This window comes from Lissotriton helveticus, chromosome 1_2 (assembly GCF_964261635.1).
Source record: "Lissotriton helveticus chromosome 1_2, aLisHel1.1, whole genome shotgun sequence".
In the NCBI taxonomy this organism is placed as follows: domain Eukaryota; kingdom Metazoa; phylum Chordata; class Amphibia; order Caudata; family Salamandridae; genus Lissotriton; species Lissotriton helveticus.
Window position 1 is genome coordinate 183893865 of NC_136058.1, and position 19962 is coordinate 183913826.

The 19962-nt window shown below is 44.3% G+C and overlaps 1 protein-coding gene across 2 annotated transcripts in view; it reads left to right on the plus strand.

The window, feature by feature from the left end:
- The window catches only part of EPS15 (epidermal growth factor receptor pathway substrate 15), an 883486-nt gene that overhangs the window by 427879 nt on the left and 435645 nt on the right, over positions 1-19962 (plus strand). For both annotated transcript variants that reach the window (XM_078670831.1, XM_078670841.1), the window contains exon 12: positions 5111-5196. In XM_078670831.1, the coding sequence (XP_078526957.1) occupies positions 5111-5196 (86 nt within the window). The remainder of the gene's footprint in view (positions 1-5110; positions 5197-19962) is intronic.

The window sequence follows — 19962 nt, forward strand, 5'->3', positions numbered from 1 at the left end:
ACTAGCGTTGACTGGCTTTTTGGCTATCATCCCTCTGCTTATTTACCTATATACAGGTCTTTTGAATATAAACAACTCTGAGAGTCTTTACTCAGTGCTGCACAGTCTTTTGGCCTGATGGATTGGCGTGCCTTTACAAACTAAGTGTGTGGCCCTTTTGGAGGGCAGGCCTTACCCATTGTAGGCTCCTCTGTTAGGGTGTGATATCACTATTCATGGACTCCCTTTCAGTACCATTTTTGATGTTGATCTTTTAAAAACTTATGAAATGATACGTATGCTTTTGTATTCTCTTCTTGCCTTTCTAGTGCGTGGCCTCCTTCACTGTGAGCAAGTGCCAGGTGAGGTGAGGTTTTTCCTCCCTTCAATTTGGGTGAGTTGAAATATGTAGGAGTCTATAGTGTATTTTACACCTAGATTTTCCTCTTGCTGACAATAAGAATCATGTTTGTCGTTTTTGTGTTCTGATTGTTTCATATACAGGAGAAGACTTGTGACTCCTTACTTTTGGAGTACAGATTCACTTATTGAGGCTTTTACCCAGTAAGTTCCTTCACAATTTTTTCTTTATTGCAGTAGTACATCATAGGTCCTGAAGAAAGCCTTTTTAAGGCTGAAACATGTCGACCATATTACACTCATGATTAATAGCAATTCCTTGCATGCTATTTCCACTCTGCTTTTAACCATACCACCTTGATGGTCAGACCCAATAAAGTTTTCTATGACATCAAGGTAGGTATTTTTATAACACTTGGATTATGAACCTTGTTTCTTTTCCTTTTTTCACATCTTTTTGCACTGCAATTTAACCCTTTTCAGTCCGTGTCTCTGTTGGTTGAGGGTCAACGCAATAGTCCAGGACTATGCTAGCCTTGGGTGTTTCCTAAGGAAAGGCATTATGGACATTGCTTTTGTCAACCATTCTACCCAGATGACGATATTCCGCTATTGAGCGGGCTGATGGGGATTTTTTTCCAGGACCTATGGGGCTCTTCTTTCCCTTTAGGTTCCTTTCTCTTCTCCTGGTATTATATGTCAATCGTGGATGATTTGCACATTGACCTGTTGGTTTTGTCTTTTCACAGAGTGAGTACTTTATAGGCTCCCGTGTACAGACTCCTGGTACCTCTCGTGTTGTGTATCCAGGTGTATCCTCCTTTCCTCTGCTTAAGCAAAACAAAAGCAGATACTATTGTGTCGTCATTAGTAAATGCTCACCTGTGATGTATGGATTTTAAAATGTTGCTGATCTCTCAGCTAGAAGTGCTAGTCCTTAGGGGAGTGACTGCACATGCAATCTAGAATAAGTCGGACCATAGTGTTTATAGTAGCTTTTTTTCATTTTGTTGGCCCTTTTCTGGGGCATTAGGCTCACTGTTATGAATAGTTTTTCTTAGTTTACCACCTTGAGTGCCTCTCCGACTATGGTTATAACAAACACAGGTGACACCTGTAGTCCCAGTGGAGACCTAGATAAACGTAGTAACATGCGACAATGTCTCAACAGGAATCAATGAGGGGATGAGATTCAAGTAGTAAATTAATTACAATGCAAACATTAAATAATGACAAACAGTCCCAGGAACATGATTGAATGTGATTATATTGCCAGCAAAGACATACATATTGAACTTCACAAATAAAAATGTGGATCAACCGTGTTTTAACCCCTTTCCATGCGCCGGACGGCTGGGAGCCATCTGACGCCACAGTGCTTGTGTGTGTGCCAAACGGCTCAGACTGTTCGAGCACATGGCCCTGTAAATCCCTCAGGGATTCCCTTTCCCCCTAAACAGCCTCGGAAGCTCCCAAGGCTGTTTAGTTTTTTTCACTGCAATGACGATCAGCGGCTTTTAAACGCCCTCCCATCCCCCATGAATTGGACATAATTCAGTCTTTCAGCCCGACCCCCCCCCCCCCCCCCCCTTCCTCATCCCACCGGGGGGCAAAGAGCACACTAGGTACCAGGATTTTCTTTGTCTCTAGGAGTGGGGGTTGCCTTAAATGGGCATGCCAATACCCCAACCCCCCCAAAAAAATTCCAGTCTTTCTGCCCCCACTCAGGAGTCAGAGGGGGGCAATAGCCCCTGATCTGCCCCCAAAATGGGAATGCAATGCCCCCTACCCCAAAAAAAAATCTAGCTCTGCTCCCCCAGGAGGCAAATAGGGGCAATAGCCCCTAATCTTCCCCCCCCGAAGGGGGGGGGGCAGAAAGCACACTAGGTACCAGTATTTTAATGTATATAGGGGTGGGGGCTGGCAAAATGAACATGCTAATGCCCCACCTCTGAGCGGACCGCTGAGTGGTAGGATGTGTGCCGTGCAGTGATCCCACAACTTTCCCACACAGATATTAGATGAAAATTGGCTTTTTAGCTAAATTTGAGGTTTGCAGTGGATTCTAAGAAGGAAAATGTTGGGGAACAATTCAAGCCACACCTCCCTGTACTCCCACGGATGTGTGGTTTTCAGAAATGTCTGGGATTTTTAGGTTACCCTAGATGTCTGCAAGCCAGGGAGCAAGAACACAGGTGCCCACCTATTGATCACAAAACAACGTGGGTTTTCAAGGGGGTCACCAGTGTTTTTGGTCCCGGACTCAGCGGCCATCTAGGAAAACCTACGAAACCCAGTTATTTCTGAAAACTAGACACCTTGGGGTGTTCAGGGAGGTGCCGCTTGAGTGGATCTGCCATTATTTTCCTACCCAGAATCCCCTGCAAACCTCAAATGAAGCTAATAAAATCATTTTCGTCACTTTTCTGTGTGCATATGTTGTAGGCTTACCGGGCCGCCACAAATTTCCTACAACCCAGCATTCTCCCAGGTTTCCTGATAAAAATGGTACCTCACTTGTATGGGTAGGCCTAGTGCCTGCGGCAGGAAATGGCCCAAAATGTACAGTGGAGACTAAAAATTATCGATCACAAAAGTATCTGGTTTTGCGATGAAGTCCCCGGTGTTTTTGGTCCCAGGCCCCATCTAGGGAAACCTACCAACGCAGACATTTCTGAAAACTAGACACCCAGGGGAGTCGAGGTGTGGCTTGCATTTATCTCCCAACATTTTCCTACCCAGAATCTTCAGCCAAAATCTAATTTAGCCAAAATAAAAACATTCTCACAGTTTGTCTGAGTATACTGCGCCAACCCAGAGTTCCTGTCAGTCTCCTTGCAAAATGATACCTCACTTGTGTGGGTAGGCCAAGACCCTGTGACTAAGAAGGGCCAAAAATGTAGAGATTGAGGGGATAGCACAGCGAGCTCGAAGTGCTATATTTTTATTTATATATGTTTCAGGCAGGCCCTGCATTTGACACCCACACAAGTAACGTATCATTTTATTGGGAGACCAAGGGGAACGCTGGGTGGTAGGAATTGTGTGCCGACACGGTGATCCAACACAGAAATCTGAGAGATTCTACTTTTTTAGCTAAATTTGAGGTTTGCTGGGGATTCTGGGTAGGAAAACATTAGGGGATCAACTCAAACCACACCTCTCTGAACTCCCCCGGGTGTCTAGTTTTCAGAAATGTCCGTTTCTAAGTTTCCCTAAATTGCCGCAGAGTCCGGGCCAAAAACGCAGGTGACTCCTTCGCAAAACCAGGTTGTTTTGTGATAAAATGCATCCACAATACATTTTATGCCCTTCCCTGTTGTGTCCTTGGCCCGCCCATACAAATGAGGTACCATTTTTATCGGGCGACCTAGGCGAACGCTGGGTGGAAGGAAATTTGTGTCAGCCTAGTGATCCTACAACTTTCCTACACAGAAAAGTGAGGAAATTGTGATTCTGTTGCGAGATCCAGGCAAACCGCACCTCCCAGACTCCCCAGGTGTCTAGCTTTCAGAAATGTTTGGGTTTGGTAGGTTTCCATAGATGGCCGCTGAGCCCGGGACCAAAAAAGCAGGTTACTCGCAAAACCAGGTAGTTTTACAATCGCTAATTTTGAAGTCCCCACAGTACGGTTTGGGGTGTTTACTTTCATGGGCACTAGGCCTATCCACACTAGTGGGTACCTTTAAGATCCTCAGGATGTTGGAAGAAAAAGACAAAAGTTACAGGGGCCTAAGCACAAACTACCCCAAATAGCCAAAAAAAAGGCTTTGCACAGGCCTATCAGCGAAGGGGTTAAAGTTGTGTACTAAGTGAAAAGGTGATCACTTTGGGCTCATGAAGAAATGGGACTATGGTGCGCCATTCGGCCTCTGTCTTCTGGTCGGGAACGCTAAATATACATGTCCATGTCCTTCCTGTTTTCAACATTGGATGTGCTCTGCTTAAACATCTACATGTACTTCTTGGTGTGTCCTAGACCTTACTTATGGAAGCCAGATATACTTGCTTTTCCATTCATTCTAAATTGATAGCCACCTGACAGTTTCACCATAATCCCTAGAATGTTGTAGTTGATGCAAAACTAGTTTTTGTCTGGTCTCTGGCCCATAATATCATTTGTTATTTTACTCACCAGAAATTTGTGATTGTACAGTTTGTCCGACCGTCACTTCATTCTTGTGTTATAGTATTCCAGTTAGGTCACCTCCATGATGCTTCCAAATCCTAGTTTGGCATCGTATATAGTGGTTGGTTCATCAAATAATCCAGTGATTAATTGTTGCCCTTTCACGGTGTGACTTGGATGTCAATAACCATTTAACTCAAAGAAACGGAGGTTCTCTTATGAAGGAGTCGTTCATGCAGGCAGTTGATTCATCATGTATTTTGTATTTCTTCTATCTCGTCCAGGCCCCTGTTCAGCATGAGTAAACGTAGGATCATTTTTGCCTCTCTCCTCAGTTGCATTCTCCCAGAACTGCTGTAGGGCCAGGTCTTTACAACTTACAGGACTGTCCACCTCTTATCTACTGCTGCATTGTTCCTCACCATTAACTACATGTTAATGTAGAATGTGCCTTATTTAGCCAAATACAAACCATAATTATGTACTCTTTGTCTCCATTGCTATATCCAGACGAGTTGTTTTTCGAATAATACTTGTTACGCTATATTTAAAGTGTTCTTGCCTGGGATAACCATTGTTTCAGTATAAAACTCGTGAGTACATTGATTACCAAGAATTACAAATATTGTTTTTGCATCTTAGACAAACCTGGGACCAAGTCCTGTTGCTGATTTCTCTGCTATTAAAGAACTAGATACCCTAAACAACGAAATTGTTGATTTGCAGCGGTAAGTCAAATTTTATTTTGTCATAGGCAGTTTTTATTGAGTTCCATGTAGCAAACTAATTTCCTTAAATTTAAGCATATTCACCAAAAACTTTGTCTAGGGAAAAGTTTAAGGTATTTAATTTTTGCAGCTGGCTAACTCACGGGGATAACGATGTGCACTGTATCAGGTGGTGTATTTTGGGAGATAGTCAATATGTTAGAACTTCCCACCTGTGGTATAAATCTATCGGTCTGTGGCCTTCACCTTTGTATTCTCTAATTAGACACACTCTGCTATACGCTTTTACTGATACAAGAAAAATATTACACCATCCACAAGCCAGCCTCAGATCGGGCCACATCACAAAACTGGTAGTACCTCAATTTGGACAATCTCTGAAAAATTGGGTAGGGTAGGGGAGGAGCCCTAGTCCTCTAGGACCGGTCTATGGCCTTTTATACTTTGGATCATTAGTTGCTGCTGCCAGACTGCAGAACATGGGCCATGACAACCTTGCCCAGAAATGGTTTCCATCATTTTCACTTTGAGAAGAGATGTGCAAAAAGCTGTTCCATCCTGTGGTCGCCCTAAAAGGGGCAAGTGTTCTCTATACAGTCTCTCAAAACCCCCCATTGAATCCTCTTAAAAGGTACCTACTTATCCACCCTTTTGAGGGGTCCATTCAACTAGTCTTTAACTGAAAAAGGAGGATCTGTTGAATGGGCATTGTGGTTTTGCAAGACATCACTCCCCCGCCAACCTAGCCTGTCATTGTGATGCCACACGAAACCCCGATAAAAGGAACACAGTCCTAATTGAACAAGATATACAGTAAAGGTTTGCCACTAGCAATACCTTCTCCTCTAGCACTGAATGTACATATAATATGCACTGTCTGACTAAAGTACAGAAACAATGTAACCGCAACATTGTAACTTGGACAAGGTGTACGGAAACAGCATAAGGGTAATATTATTGCTTGGTGGCTGTATATAGGAATCCAGGACAGTTCCTGTTTCAGGTATAAATAAAAATGGTACCTCCTGCACAAGACATTCAGAAACATTGTGATGTTGGCAGTTCTGCAAGCTCCAGGTGTACAAAAAGCTTGCTGAGCTGGTATCTTGTATACATGAAATAGATGTACTTGCTTCAGAACCACAGAAAGAAACTAAAACTCTATGACAATAGTCTTCAGGCGATAACAATCATAAAGCCAAAAATATAGTGAAGGGGCGAGTGTAATAAGGTGTTTTAAGGTATGTTGTTGTCTTTGTAGATCTCTCTCTTCAGCTACCATCTATTTTGATCTCGAACTACAAAATCTTGATGGTTAAAAATTGTCTTGTATAGCAAGTATTAGGTATTTAGTGTTCTGATGAAGGTTGTAATTAAACCTTGCTTTGGGGTGAAACAATAGTGTACAAGATGAAACCGATTTACTAATTTGGTTTAGAAATAGAAAAATGATTGATTCATTATAGATTCCTGTTTAGATAAGGCCTTTCTTGAAGCCTTTCTAAGCATGTCGCTGTCTCAGCGTATATGTCTGTGCTGCTCCAGTAGGGGAAGAGAGAGAATGTGTGGCGAGTGAGTTGGATATTTGAACAAAAAGTGATTTTTGTTTTCATAGTTTGTATTGAATAGGTTTGATATTTTTTCCAGCACAGTTTTTTTTTTTTTAAAGATCTAAAATAAATTGTATTGTTTTGGATGGTCGGCCTTTTAAAAAAAGTTTAAAATACCACGGATGCATTCTCTCCTGAAACATATTTATTTGTTTTGGTCTAATACTTAGATAGTGGTCAGAACATTTGACTGCCTAGTGGACTGTATTAGGTACGCATCTTATCTTTAAGAAAGACATCTATTGGCATTGGGAGACGCCTGTCCTTTGTTTCATTCGGAAACAATCTGGTGCTAAGAGTACTAAAAAGAACCCAAAACTGCATGACTGCAGCAGTGCTACATGCTACAGGCATACCAAACATACTTTGGAGAAAATACATTTTACCTATGCCTAATAGTGTTAACAATATTCTTAATTAATCTCAGTTTTGGTCTGGTTTTGAAACCTTCCCAAATTGTAAATGTGTGATCCTCCTTTTCCGTTCTCTCCAGGCATCCTTCCCCATTGGTTTATAACATGCTGTCACTCTTTGTCTTGTTGATACTGATGCCGTTTTTAGGTTTCGCCTGTCGAAAGCTGCAAATCTAATGAGAACAGTAATGTGGCTTGGTCACCGCCTCTCTGTTCCATTGGCTAGCTCCATAAATGGAGGCTAGCCATTGGAAGAGAGATCTGCTCGTCCTTCTGCGAGCAGATTCGTGGGCGTTCTGGCGATTTTTAGGCTTTTCTCTACGTCATGCGGCTGTGGGCGTGTTTTTTTTTTTGTTGGGGGGGGGAGTTTTTTTTTGGGTCATTCCGCCGGAAGAAGTCGCCCTTGGTGAGTGCTTGCTATCCTGTCCGTGTGCCCGTTACCGACCCCCCTCCTGCTGTCCATGTGTGCCCGTTCACGCCCCCTCCCCCCCCCCCGCTGTCCATTCCCACCCCCCCTCCCGCCGTCCGTGTCTCCGGCAAAAGCTTCCCCTTTGCCCAAGCGACTTTATTTAATAGCGACAGCAGCAAAAATGTTCGGAAACGGCATGGTTTTGATAGTGAAGCGATGAAAAAAGTGAAAACTGGCTATTAGTGTGCATAGACTGAAGAAATGATATATTTTTTTCTTGTGTGTTATAATTCGGACAAGAATGCGTGTGTGCATTAGTGCGGGGGCGACTTCTACTGAATTGTAATTGGATTTATACAGCGTTTGCTACCCCTGGCGAGGCGTTGAAGCGCTTTACGGCGAGTATTTGCTGATATCACTTAACCACAACTGTTATTGATTATTGCATCCCCGTCTAGATGCAGCACACATTTGAGCAGCCAGATATGGCAAGCTGTAATGTCGTGCTCATCAGCGATTTATGTGTATTCTGTTGTGTAATATCCTGACTGTTTTCCGTGCGAAGCCTCCATTGGCCTCCAGTAGGACTCACAATGGGCTGTCATTGGTTAGGGAGTCCTGCGGTGAAGCTAGACCATGATTGGCGGGGCAGTGTCCAAGGAACATCTGTTTTTTGTCTGGACTTGCTGCTCGCAGGGCTGTGTCTGACCCGGGTGGTTGTGGGCGGGGCTTAGTGCTGATTTGTTAGAGTTTCCTGCCTGCAGCAGCCTGTGCTGTAATTGGACAGGGCTTGCTGGGCCGGGGGTATTCTTTAGACCCCCTTCGCTCCCTGTCTCGGTTGTCAGCTTTTAGTGCCTCCGCCGCAGTCGGTTTATCTCTGCCTCCGTGTCCTCCCCTCTCCAGCACCATGTAGCGGCCTCTGACTGACCAAGAGAAGCGCAAGCAAATCAGCGTGCGCGGCCTGGCAGGTGTGGAGAATGTGACCGACCTGAAGAAGAACTTCAACCAGCACCTGCATTTCACCTTGGTGAAGACCGCAACGTAGCCACCCCCCGCGACTACTACTTCGCCCTAGCCCACACTGTGCGCGATCACCTGGTAGGGAGGTGGATCCGCACCCAGCAGTACTACTATGAGAAAGACCCCAAGGTAAGAGCCTAGAGAAAGTGGAAGGTTAAGAGACCTGCTTTTGTAGACCGCAACCAGTCTTAACACATAACTTCTCATAGAGCAGTGCTGGTGCGAGGTGGTCCACCAAGAAAGGCGCAGTGGCCAAGTATTAAAGGGTCTGGCTAAAAACCCAGTAGCCGTCATCCCTACTTTGGCCAAGGAAGAATATACAACACTTACCTGCGGTAAAGTATTTCATGTCACCCCGCAAACTATACACCCCTGCGTTCAAGTGGAGGCTGGAGGGCATCTTTACTCATCCTAGAGACCAATTACTACTCTGATCTCTAGCGGTGAACGACCAGAGCACTCAACTCTCTCTCTCTGGTATAATCATTCTTTGTTTCTCCACCCACTAGAGAAGCTTAAGGGGGTGGGGAGGGCCACCCTTAAAGGGGACTCCCATTGAGCCCAAGGTATATCCGTAAGGTATGGGAGACTCGGGGTCCCCCATCACATTTTTGCTGGTGGGGGCATTGTTTTATTTTACACCACCGGCTTGCAGGCAGTTTGGATGCAGCACCTACATGGTGGTGGCGTTTTTAGGTTTCGCCTGTCGAAAGCTGCGCAAGCAGCCTTTCACGCAGGCGAAATCTAATGACTTACACTGTGTGGCTTTGTTCCGCCCTCTCTTTCCATTGGCTAGCTCCATAAATGGAGGCTAGCCATTGGAAGAGAGATCTGCTCGTCATTCTGCTGCATTTAATAATAGGGAATTGAGTCACTGGGAGGCTGATGGAGTTGGGCTTGGTAGCGTTCCTCCTACCACATACTGTGTATGTGCCCAGGGGTATAGCTGCCATTAGTGCAAGCTGAGCAGTGATACTGGAACTCGGGTGACTGAGGACCCCCATTACGCAGTACAACCAAAGGGGAGGTGTCCCATTTTTTTCTTGTTTGCTTTAGGGTCCATTTCACGCTGGCTTTGCTGCTAAAGGTGCCCATTGCGTAGACTTGCAAATTCAGCTACTATTAAAGTTAATTGAGTACCTCAGTCCGTGCTATAGCGTTGCTAGTTTAAGATAATAGCTGCCACCGTGGCTGCTCCTCCTTCGTCTGTCATTTCTCATATTTTGATGGTTTTCTGGAAACTTTAAAAGATGTTCAAAAATTAGCAAAAGAGCCAAAATCTGTGGTAAAGTAACAAATCTGTGGTAAAGTAACAAACACGCTATTTCTACACAACAGTCTGTGCCGTGGATATGGGCCATTGTCCACACACACATTATTTGGAAAAGCCCCCCCTCCCCTAACCCTAGGGAGGCTCTACCATAGCGAGGTAGCAGGTCTGCAGAGAGCGCACAGGGGCGATGATCGGGGGCTCAAAACATGCCCTCCTACGGACGGCTGTGTGTGTGTTGCTCTGTCTGTGTGTGTTGCTCTGTCTGTGTGTGTTGCTCTGTCTGTGTGTTTTGCTCTGTCTGTGTGTGTTGCTCTGTGTGGGTGTGGCTTTGTCTGTGGCTCTGTCTCTGGGTGTGGCTCTGTGTGTGTGTGTGCAAATGCAATAGGTCTCGCATTTGTGAGAGATTAAGCTATTGGCATTGTAAATGACAATGCCATTTATTTAACTGCTTTCAAAACCAACACATAAATACAAAATTTGTCATTTACAATGCCAATAGCTCAAACTTTTACAAAGGCGAAACCGTTGCATTGTAAATGTCAGTCTGTGTGTGTTGCTCGGTCTGTGTGTGTGTGTGTGTGTTGCTCGGTCTGTGTCTGTGTGTGTGTGTTGCTCGGTCTGTGTGTGTGTGTTGCTCGGTCTGTGTGTGTGTGTTGCTCTGTGTGTGTGTGTGTGTTGCCTGTCTGTGTGTGGTGCTCTGTCTGTGTGTGCAAATGCAATAGGTCTCGCATTTGTGAGATTAAGCTAATGGCAATGTAAATGACAATGCCATTTATTTATCTGCTTTCAAAACCAACACATAAATACAAAATTTGTCATTTACAATGCCAATAGCTCTAACTTTTACAAAGGCGAAACCGTTGCATTGTAAATGCTTGTTCACAATTGAAAAGTGTCCTAGGACTCCTAAGCTTGAAATCTGTCTTTCAACTGTGAATTGGGCGCGCTCTTGAGACCTTTAACCAGTTGCCTAGCTTTTGCCTGCCTCCCAACGAGTTACGGTTCTTTTTGAGTACTTGGTGTTATCTGAGTTAGTAAGGAAGGTAAATAGTAACAAAATGTTCTTGGCAAACCATAATTGTATGTTCTTGAGGCAATGGATATACTGTTAGTGGAAAGGAGACTGCTAGCCTTTCAAAACAAATGGTGAAGTGAGCACGTACTGCTTTTGATCAGATATGACTCTTAGCAGGTGGCCACGTTACTTAAGTGCTTGGAATCTTAATCATCTCTACAAAAACACATCTTCATGCTCAGCACACAGAAGCTTTGCATTGTATTAAAAAAAAAAAAGACCGCTTGTCTTTGTCAGTGCTTCTGTTCTTGGACACTCAAGAAGTGGAAAGGGGGTCTGTGGCTAATTGTTACGGTACAACGCTATTGCTTTAAACATGTTCTTATAGTCTATTGATAGTCCAGGTGGTTGTGGAGGTAGATTCCTAAGCTGTGAATTGATCGTATTCTGTTTGTGTGCTCTTCAGGCGAGGACGACCTTGAATTCTGTCCAGCTGGAGTTTACTTAATTGTCTTTTGAGAATCTGTCTGCTTGCTGCTTGGTTACTGATCCCATGGGAAGGCTGTGTGTTTTCGTTTTGGTAATGGCTGTATGGATTCCTGGCTGTCATCGTGAAATCAATAACCGCACATTTAGTGCGCCTGATATATATAAAATAATGAAAGGGAGGTTTGCATAAAATCATGCGCTTGCTGATGCGTAAAATGCAAGTTAATTAAGTGTGTTGAATCATACCATCTCTGTGCTAGCATTCATTTGTATTGGTAAAATAGTTTTCTCTCAACAGCTTTGTCATTTTTAGTTACCGTTATTGTACGTATGAAAGGAATTCTGTTATCACATCGGTTGTTTTACTTCGAGGATTTCAATTTATATGGCATAAGTATTATTTAGAATATAAATATGTGCTTAGGGTCAATATTTTAAAACATTTATTTGGATAGTTGCAGTGATTTCAATAAATAGGATTTTTTTCTGTGTGTAGGTAACGCCGTAATTTTTAAGCTGCTGTTTGCGGTTCTGAGAAAACGTCTAGCTCCTGGGAGGTTCTGAAGAGCCCCTGATTCTCATGTCCTCTGGCAACCCTATGCCTGCCTTCACGGGGCTTGTAATGACTCTATACTGATCACACTGGGCTTGTGGTAGCATGACCGAATAAACCGGTTAATGTTGGTCATTCTGAACATAGCCCTCCACTGTGCGGAGTGGTGAGCTCAAGTTGAAATTACCTTTCTTCCTTGTTTCTGTAATAATTCGGATAATTGATATTCCTGCAAACTAGGATGTCTTTGAAATGGGTGAGAGAGGGTGCGAGGAACTTTGAGGAAAGAGCAAGGTGCTCCCTTCACCTGTATGGCATTACACAATGAGGACGGAAAACTCCAGAGCTGGTTTCTGAAGTTTGTGTAGGGAAGAATACAAGCACTGAGTAGGCCCCACTTTGAACATTGATGGCCCACAGGAGCCTCAGTCCCTGCAGCTCAAGCAAGGGAAGCTTGAGAGGCGGTGGTTTGAGAGGGCTAGGTCCCTGCAAAGTGTGAGACGGGGCGGGGGAGTGAGGGGGGGAGTGAGAAAATGAGGTATGACGGCTTAGAGGTTTCTGTGTCCAAAATAAGTAAACGTAAAATTGTTTTGCTTTAAATCGGAGTTCTTAGAGGAGGGTGCACTGGTGGGAAAAATAGGGAGTGAGCGAGGTAGCGGGGTTTACCACTGCACATATGTTACATGCAGCTGAAATGAATCTCATACTTAACTCTACATACAATGTGCTGTATTGACGAGGTTCATTCCTGAAGCTGATATGGGAGAAGACAGTAACATTTAGGAGTCCATATTCATTTCTACATGCCGCAGAACTGTCTCATCTGGATCATTTCATCAACAAAATCCTGGTGGTGGAGTTAAAACCGTGCACTCTTCTGTTACACCAGTTAAAGATGAAGAAGTAAAATGAGTGTGTTAACCTGCCCGAAATACAAAGGAAATGCAAGTATTGGCCTTAGGGTGCAGGGTGGGTGTTATTGGGCTATAAGGTTTTGCATGAAACAATCATTTTGCTTTGATACCATGTATCACAATACTAATTTCATAGTTGATACTATAAAAGTAATAATTGACCGTTAAAATGATGATCAGTGTTCTTATTTGATATCTTTGCTCTCATGTGCTAAAGGTATGGTTTCCATATCCTCACAGTTACTGTTCTACACATCTTTATTAAGTGAGGAGCAGTATTTTGTCCATTATAATTGTTTGATTTCAGTTTAACTCCGAGCAATTTGTAGCCACGCTATTCTACATGCCGACTCTACTCCAGCTGTGGCAGAAACCTAATCCTGATTGTTTTTGTTTTTTAGGTCTCGCCTGTCGATGCGCATGCGCATCGAGCAAGCGAGACTATAGGGGCTCATCGACTCTTTATCTAACTTGCAAGGAATCGTGGCGATTCCTTGCAGTGCCCGTGACTTTTAAGCTCAATGCGCATGTTCATTGAGCTTAAAAGCGCGTGCACAGCCGCCCGCATTCCTCCGACACCTTTGAAGTGAAGCTTAGCTTCACTTCAAAGGCCCGGCTTCTTCACACCCACATGCCGCTCTGCCCCGCTCCGCCCCCTCCCCTGAGTCATCCTGCCTGCCCAGACTTCTCCTCCCCCCTACTTACATCCCGCTTTCACTTGTTTTTTTTTTTAAATGATTGTGCTCGGGCATCACGCTGCCTACCGCGATGCCCGCTATCATGGGTTTTATTTTCATTAATTTGCTCCTGCTCCACGCTGCCTAGCTAGCACTGTGCCCAGTTTCCTTTTTTTTTTGTAAATCTTTCCTGCCTCTCGCGTCCTTTTGCCGCTTTGCCTTTTCCTTCCAACTCAGTAGTTACTTTCTACCCGCTGATGCTTAGTCAGCCTATTTCCTTTTCTAGCCTCTTATTACGACCTGCCTCTTTAATTACCTGCATGCCTCTCTGATTACCCTCTTCCCCTGCCCGCCTCCTCTTCCTCACTGGTGCCATTGTATCCGCCCCCCCTCTCCCCCCTGCTATCCTGTTCTCTCCTCTCCTTCTCTCTCTACAGATCGCACCTTAATCCTTAATGACGCTCCCTCTTTGCCTCCACCACCCTCCCGTGTCCTCATTATCACTCATCATCCCAACTCGCCAAGCTTTCCAGTTCACAATCAGTCATCACCACATCTCACAAAGGTTTTCAAGTTCACTATCAATCATTATCACTTCTCCCCAGGTTTTCCATTTTCATTTCCACAATCAATCACTTATTCGAGCCCACTTTAAGCATTATTTTTGAATTATTGTGCACAGGCGCACCGCTTTGTGTTAGCATGTCACCCTTTTTTTATATTTACAACACGGGCGGATCGCTTTAGATATGGTCACGCCCCCTGCTTTTATGTTTTAAAAAACAATAGCTTTAAGTCTCGCAAATGCAACAGGTTTTGCATTTGCCCGAGCTTGAGCTATTGCATCTGACTGGGGGAGAAGGGTGATAAATGAAGAAAAAGTCGCGTTTTATGATTCGGATAAAGGGTATTTTATTTGTATGTTTTCCACGTTCAACTACATCCCAGCACCCCAAGAGAAAGCATTACAGCAAACAAATGTGCTTGTATTTGTAAACAAGAAGAACGTGCAAGGATAGGTAAGTGCACAGGGGCAAAATACAGGGAATAATGTAAACGTTTCTCAACTTTGTCATGTAGACAATTCCCCTTTGGTGAAGCTGGAGTAGACTTGTTTTTTGTTGGCTGAGCTAGTGCCGCTTTTACAGTGTGGGTTGCATCTGCTTTTATGAAGCTTAATTTGTGGCGGGATAGGTGCCGGGGCTCAGATTATGTGGCAGCTTTTATTGAAATATGTTTCTTTTAGCCTGCCTAAGAAACAGCACAGAAATCATATTATTCAGGAGGACATGTTTAGAGGGAAAAAGCTGAGACTTTTAGCACTCGTGTTTATTTCACTTTGACGGGAGATACAGACGCTTTCACCATTTCTGGCCAAAAAGAGTTTCTCAGGCGGCCTTTGGAATCCGTGCGTGTCCTTTCCAGGCCATAAAAGCCTTTTTTACCCGCATAGAAGCCTCATCATATGTGCCCAGCCAGCTGCAGTCACTTGTCGTTTATTGACTGTGTGTTAATGTACATAAAAACGTTAGACAATAAACACTTGCTTGAAAGCAACTTATCACCCAATGCACGTGCATGCATCTCCCTGTCGCCACCCCAGTCTCCACTGCCCTCTCTTCCCTCCGCCCCCCACAGTCGTCTGCTCGCCTTCTCTACACCAGGTCCCATCACCCCTGCAGAGCACCCTCGTCTCCCCTCCCTCGCCCCCGCCTGTTGCACCATGCCTGCAAACGCTGTGCAGCTCCACGCATGGACCATGGAGTGTAACAACAGCATGTTTGTTGTGCGGATTATTTTTTTCTTCAATGCCTGCTCAGCGACCATTTGCCTCTTCAAAGGCTCCGCTCCCCGCCCCCCGCCTGCACCACTCTCCTACTCCCCCTCCCACCTTCCACGGCCGCCCTTTCCGGCCCCCAGTTTCCCCACATCACTTTTCACCATGGACTCTATTTAAAGAGCTGGGCGCCCGCTTTATTTTACAGCATGTTACGCGATTTTCAATAGTTAAGTCAAACAAATACAAGACGTATTGCATTGCAAATGTTTGTTACATTTGCTAATGCTTGCTCCCTCTATTTGGCTACAGCTGTTGCCTCCTCCTCCTTCCTGAACGGAAGAATAGAGGCTTTCACACTTCACCTAATACCGAGGACACACAGAAACCTCAGTGATGTCGGTGTGCTCGTCTTTGCTCCAAGGCTGTTTTAAAACGTCCACCCCCTACAACATTGTGCGCATTGGGTTTGAGAGAAGCAGAGGTTATATCATTTTTTTCTAATATCTGCGTGCAAATCCTCGGCGCAGATGTCCAGTTGTGTGTCTAACACACGACCTAACATTGTATTTTTCATAGGACACCTAGCCCTTTGCATAGAGTGGGCATAGATATGTAAGGGCACCTGTGTGACTGGCACATATTTTAGGCACAAAAGTTATTTACAATAGTTTAAGCTATTGCTATTATAAATTACAAGAACTTTTATTTCAATATTAATTATTTAAAAAAATTAAAAGCCATTTGTATTTATTAGATGAATACATCTAAGTCACGTACATACAAAACATGTTGCATTACAAATGCTATAGGTGTCACAGTTGAAAAAGTTTAAAGTATTGGCATTGTAAATGACAAAGCTATTAATTTGGCTATTTTCAATACCAACACATTAAAAAAGAAATTGTCATTTACAAAACCAATCGCTCCAACTTTTCTAATGCGAGACCTATTGCATTTCCAATGCTTGTTTAAACATACAAATTCTCCATTTCAGCAACCTCCACATGGCCATATATTCTAATTTATAAATCTACCATCCCGTTCCCAACGCATGTGCTCGTCACATCATAAAAAATAAGCCCTGTTCCTCACTACTATATTATAGAACAAAGTCACCATATTAAACCATTTCTGTATTTAGTTCATGCATACCTGTAAATCTTTATTCGCCCCTGGGCCTTTTTCCCATGCAAAGCCCAGCTTTCTGAGCAATCATTTACGTTTGCAGCGAGGACAGACTCGGACGGTATTAAACTTTCCAACAGCGTGTGAACATGACCAGCAAAGTAACGTATTCATGCGGACGCAAGCGTTGTCAAGGTTAGAGAAACAACCAAATGGCATTCAGATAGAGGATTCATATCAATAAGCCTGCAGGAAGTGTTACAAACTGCAGCTCATGCACCTTATTTCAACTCTTCAAGAGGTTCAGTTTTGTAAGTCTTAAGTTTTAATAATATTGTGATGACATCTCATGAACATGGTGATTATTCCACATATGCTCCAAACTCTTTATTTTATATAATTGTTTTAAAGGAAAGGGGTTATTTTGGCAGGTCCAATTTGCAGTTTCAACCTGCACAACCAGGCTACTGGTAATGGGCCTGCAGGCATGGTTTTTTTTTTGCCCTTTAAAAAAATATATCCACAAAAAACACCACCACAGTCCGTGACATAATGCACAGTATACAAGTACAACTCCATAGTGAACTGCAAAGCAGAATGATCATTCGCCATGTTAAGTTGAAAGCTGAGGAGCCACCCTGATCACAGTGTTGAAAAAGAAGGAGTTGAGAACATAGAGCAGTATAGGAGAGCATATGTGTAGAGGGGACCAGTGGTGTCTGGAGGGACACTAAGGTGCGCCACCAAGAGCCCTAGGAGCAGCCCACAACCATGAGAAAAAGCGTGTGTGGGCAGGGGGTTATGTGCGGCTGTCCGAGCAAGTCAGTCTTGCGAGTCAGATGCCTCAGGTAGGCATGGAGAGGCTGCCAAATATTTCGTGGATGGGAAGCGGGGGCTGCATCTGCGCATGAAGCTAGCAAGCTGTTGTATTACAGAAAATGAGGCTCTTGAGCCAGCCCGCTGCTGCGAGGCAGCGGCACCAACCCAACCCAGCACAGCGCAATCTCCCTCCTCATGAGCAGCAGCGCCAGCACCACAAAGTGCCGAGACTGTTTAGGGACGTTGTGAACATAACCCAACAGTGCAAGCAGGGGCACCGAAACGAGCCATGCTTCCAGCATCTGAGAGAGCTGTGTAAAGATGTCAAGCCACAAATTGTGGACGTGGGGGCATGTCCACGCTAAGTGAAATAAGCCTGCCTCATCAGCCTTGCACTTGGGGCATGCGGACGAGCGGGAAGGGTCCACCTTAGCCAGGAATTTGCGGGTAACGTCTGCACGTCTGAGGAATTTTAAGTGCAGCAGTTTGGGCTTGTGATTAGGGGAGACCAGTTTGGTCTGTAGGCAGCAGTAGTACCAGATGCCATTCGACAATGGATTTGCAGTTCTGCACTCCAAGCCCCACGCAGCAGCCACCAGGTCCAGGCATTTATGATAAAGCTTACAGATAAAGTGTTCACCACCTGCACCAGTGATGAGGAAGAAGTGTGGAGTAAAATCATCAGGAGCAATGGGATAAGAAGGTATCTGTGAACGAAGTATACTTTGGATGCTATTTAGGATGAATCAGTCTAGAGATGAATTTGTGGCAAAACGAGCATCCCCAGCCCAGATAATGTCATGTCCATCCCCTATAGTGTACAGAGCCTGTCGAGTGAGTGGGTGTTTGACTACAACTTCAGTCATGTGGGGGAGCCAGTGGTTCAGTGGCTGTTTCTCCGCGAAGGACGGAGGAGTTTTGCCCCACAAGAAAATGATAACGCCAGATTATTATCATTTTATTTTTCGCTAGGGAATCTCCGGGTGCAGGGTGTGGCTGGGCTGCGTTGCCCAAAGAGCAGGGGAGTAGCACTCCTCTAGTGCTCATAACTGCTTGGCCGGCCATCTCGGGCCAACCAAACATTCATGCGCACTGTACATGTTCCTCACCAGGCTGCTATGCACAGCCTGGAGAGGAACATGTCCAGGCACCCAGTCCCAATCTGAGCACCGATTCACAGCGCTCAGACCAATCATGATGCTGCTATCAGCGTGCGTCGTGATTGGCTAGAGGACTCTGGAAGCCTTGGTGCTTCCTGTTTCTGCCGTAGTGTAAAAACAACAGAGAGGGTGCTGCCGGGAAGGTGAATTTTTATTTTTTATTTTCTCGTTTTTTATTTTTTAACCCTCCCTATGCCCGCCCACCGTAATAGGCGAGTACTTTTCTGATCATTTTTCCCATACAGATGCAGTTTGTCTCACTATTTATTGGTATTGTCTCGGAGTCCCACTAACCAACATTAGTGCTTGTAGAGTGTTTGCCTTAACAGGTTTGCTCCCCACTTTAGCTAATCATAAAACTAGCTAACTGCGTACTGTAGTTGCTAGGCAGTTTAACAGATGAGCCTTTTGGGCGGTTCCAGTCCTCTTCGCTTCAAACGTAATTTAAATATTTTCACTAAGCTCCACCACGCCTATTTGCCCACACAAGCAAAGCATTAGTTTGTTCAATTCTTTGTATACTTTGTGTCAAGGGACACATTGCATTTTTCAGCACGTGACGACCTCATGGGAGAAACTGCATGTTAGTGAGATGCTAACAGTGATGTGGGGATGTTTTTAAAAATCCCACAAACTTCCAAATATCGCTTAGTGCATTGTCCTTACTTTGGTCTCTTCGTCTGCAGTCCAAAACACATTACAAATATAAACATATAGTACAATATACAGACCATTCATCACAAATGACACTACATAAACGATTGTTGAAAAATAAATTTCACAACAATTCAAATAGCTTCTTATACAAAATGAAAAAATGCGTAAGGTTCATGTGAGCATGTAATGACTGACCTTTTGTGGCTCCTGTTGGACTCTGTAGAACTGTGATGTAAGCATTAGACTGGAGTGAATTGAATGCAGATTTAGAATATTGAATTTGTGATTACACGCAGAAGAAAAAAAGACGTGTTATACTAGCTTCATGTGTGGTGATGTCATTGTCAAGTACCTGGGCTGGGTAGGATACTAAAACTGGTGGCGAGATGGGGGATAATTAACCTGAAGATTGACAGTGCTCTCCTAGAGAGCTTTCCGCGGGCCAGCAAACTGCTTGGCCGAGCCACATGTGCCTCTGTCGAAGTGCAGAATCGAGGTTTGGTGTATGTGGAGCTAAAGCGCATCCTCAGTTCCATTAAAGCATTTTAAAATAATGAAAGTATCACTTAACGGTACTACGCAACTCGCGGACACATGCATTTGTACAGAGTGATGGCGCTGGAGGCTGATGCAACCAGATTTTGAAAGAACAGAAAACTCCAAGATAACACTGCGAACTGAAGCGCTATGAGGGAGAGATCAACCAGGTGTTAGACAGCACAAAAAGACCTTTAAGACAAAATGTCACAAGCAACGGTCATCTGCTGGCCAGTTCTGAGTAAAGAGTTGTCATGCCACAGCACTGGAAGGAGTGACCCTAGAGAAAGCACCCAAGGTTGTGCTTGCAGAGGC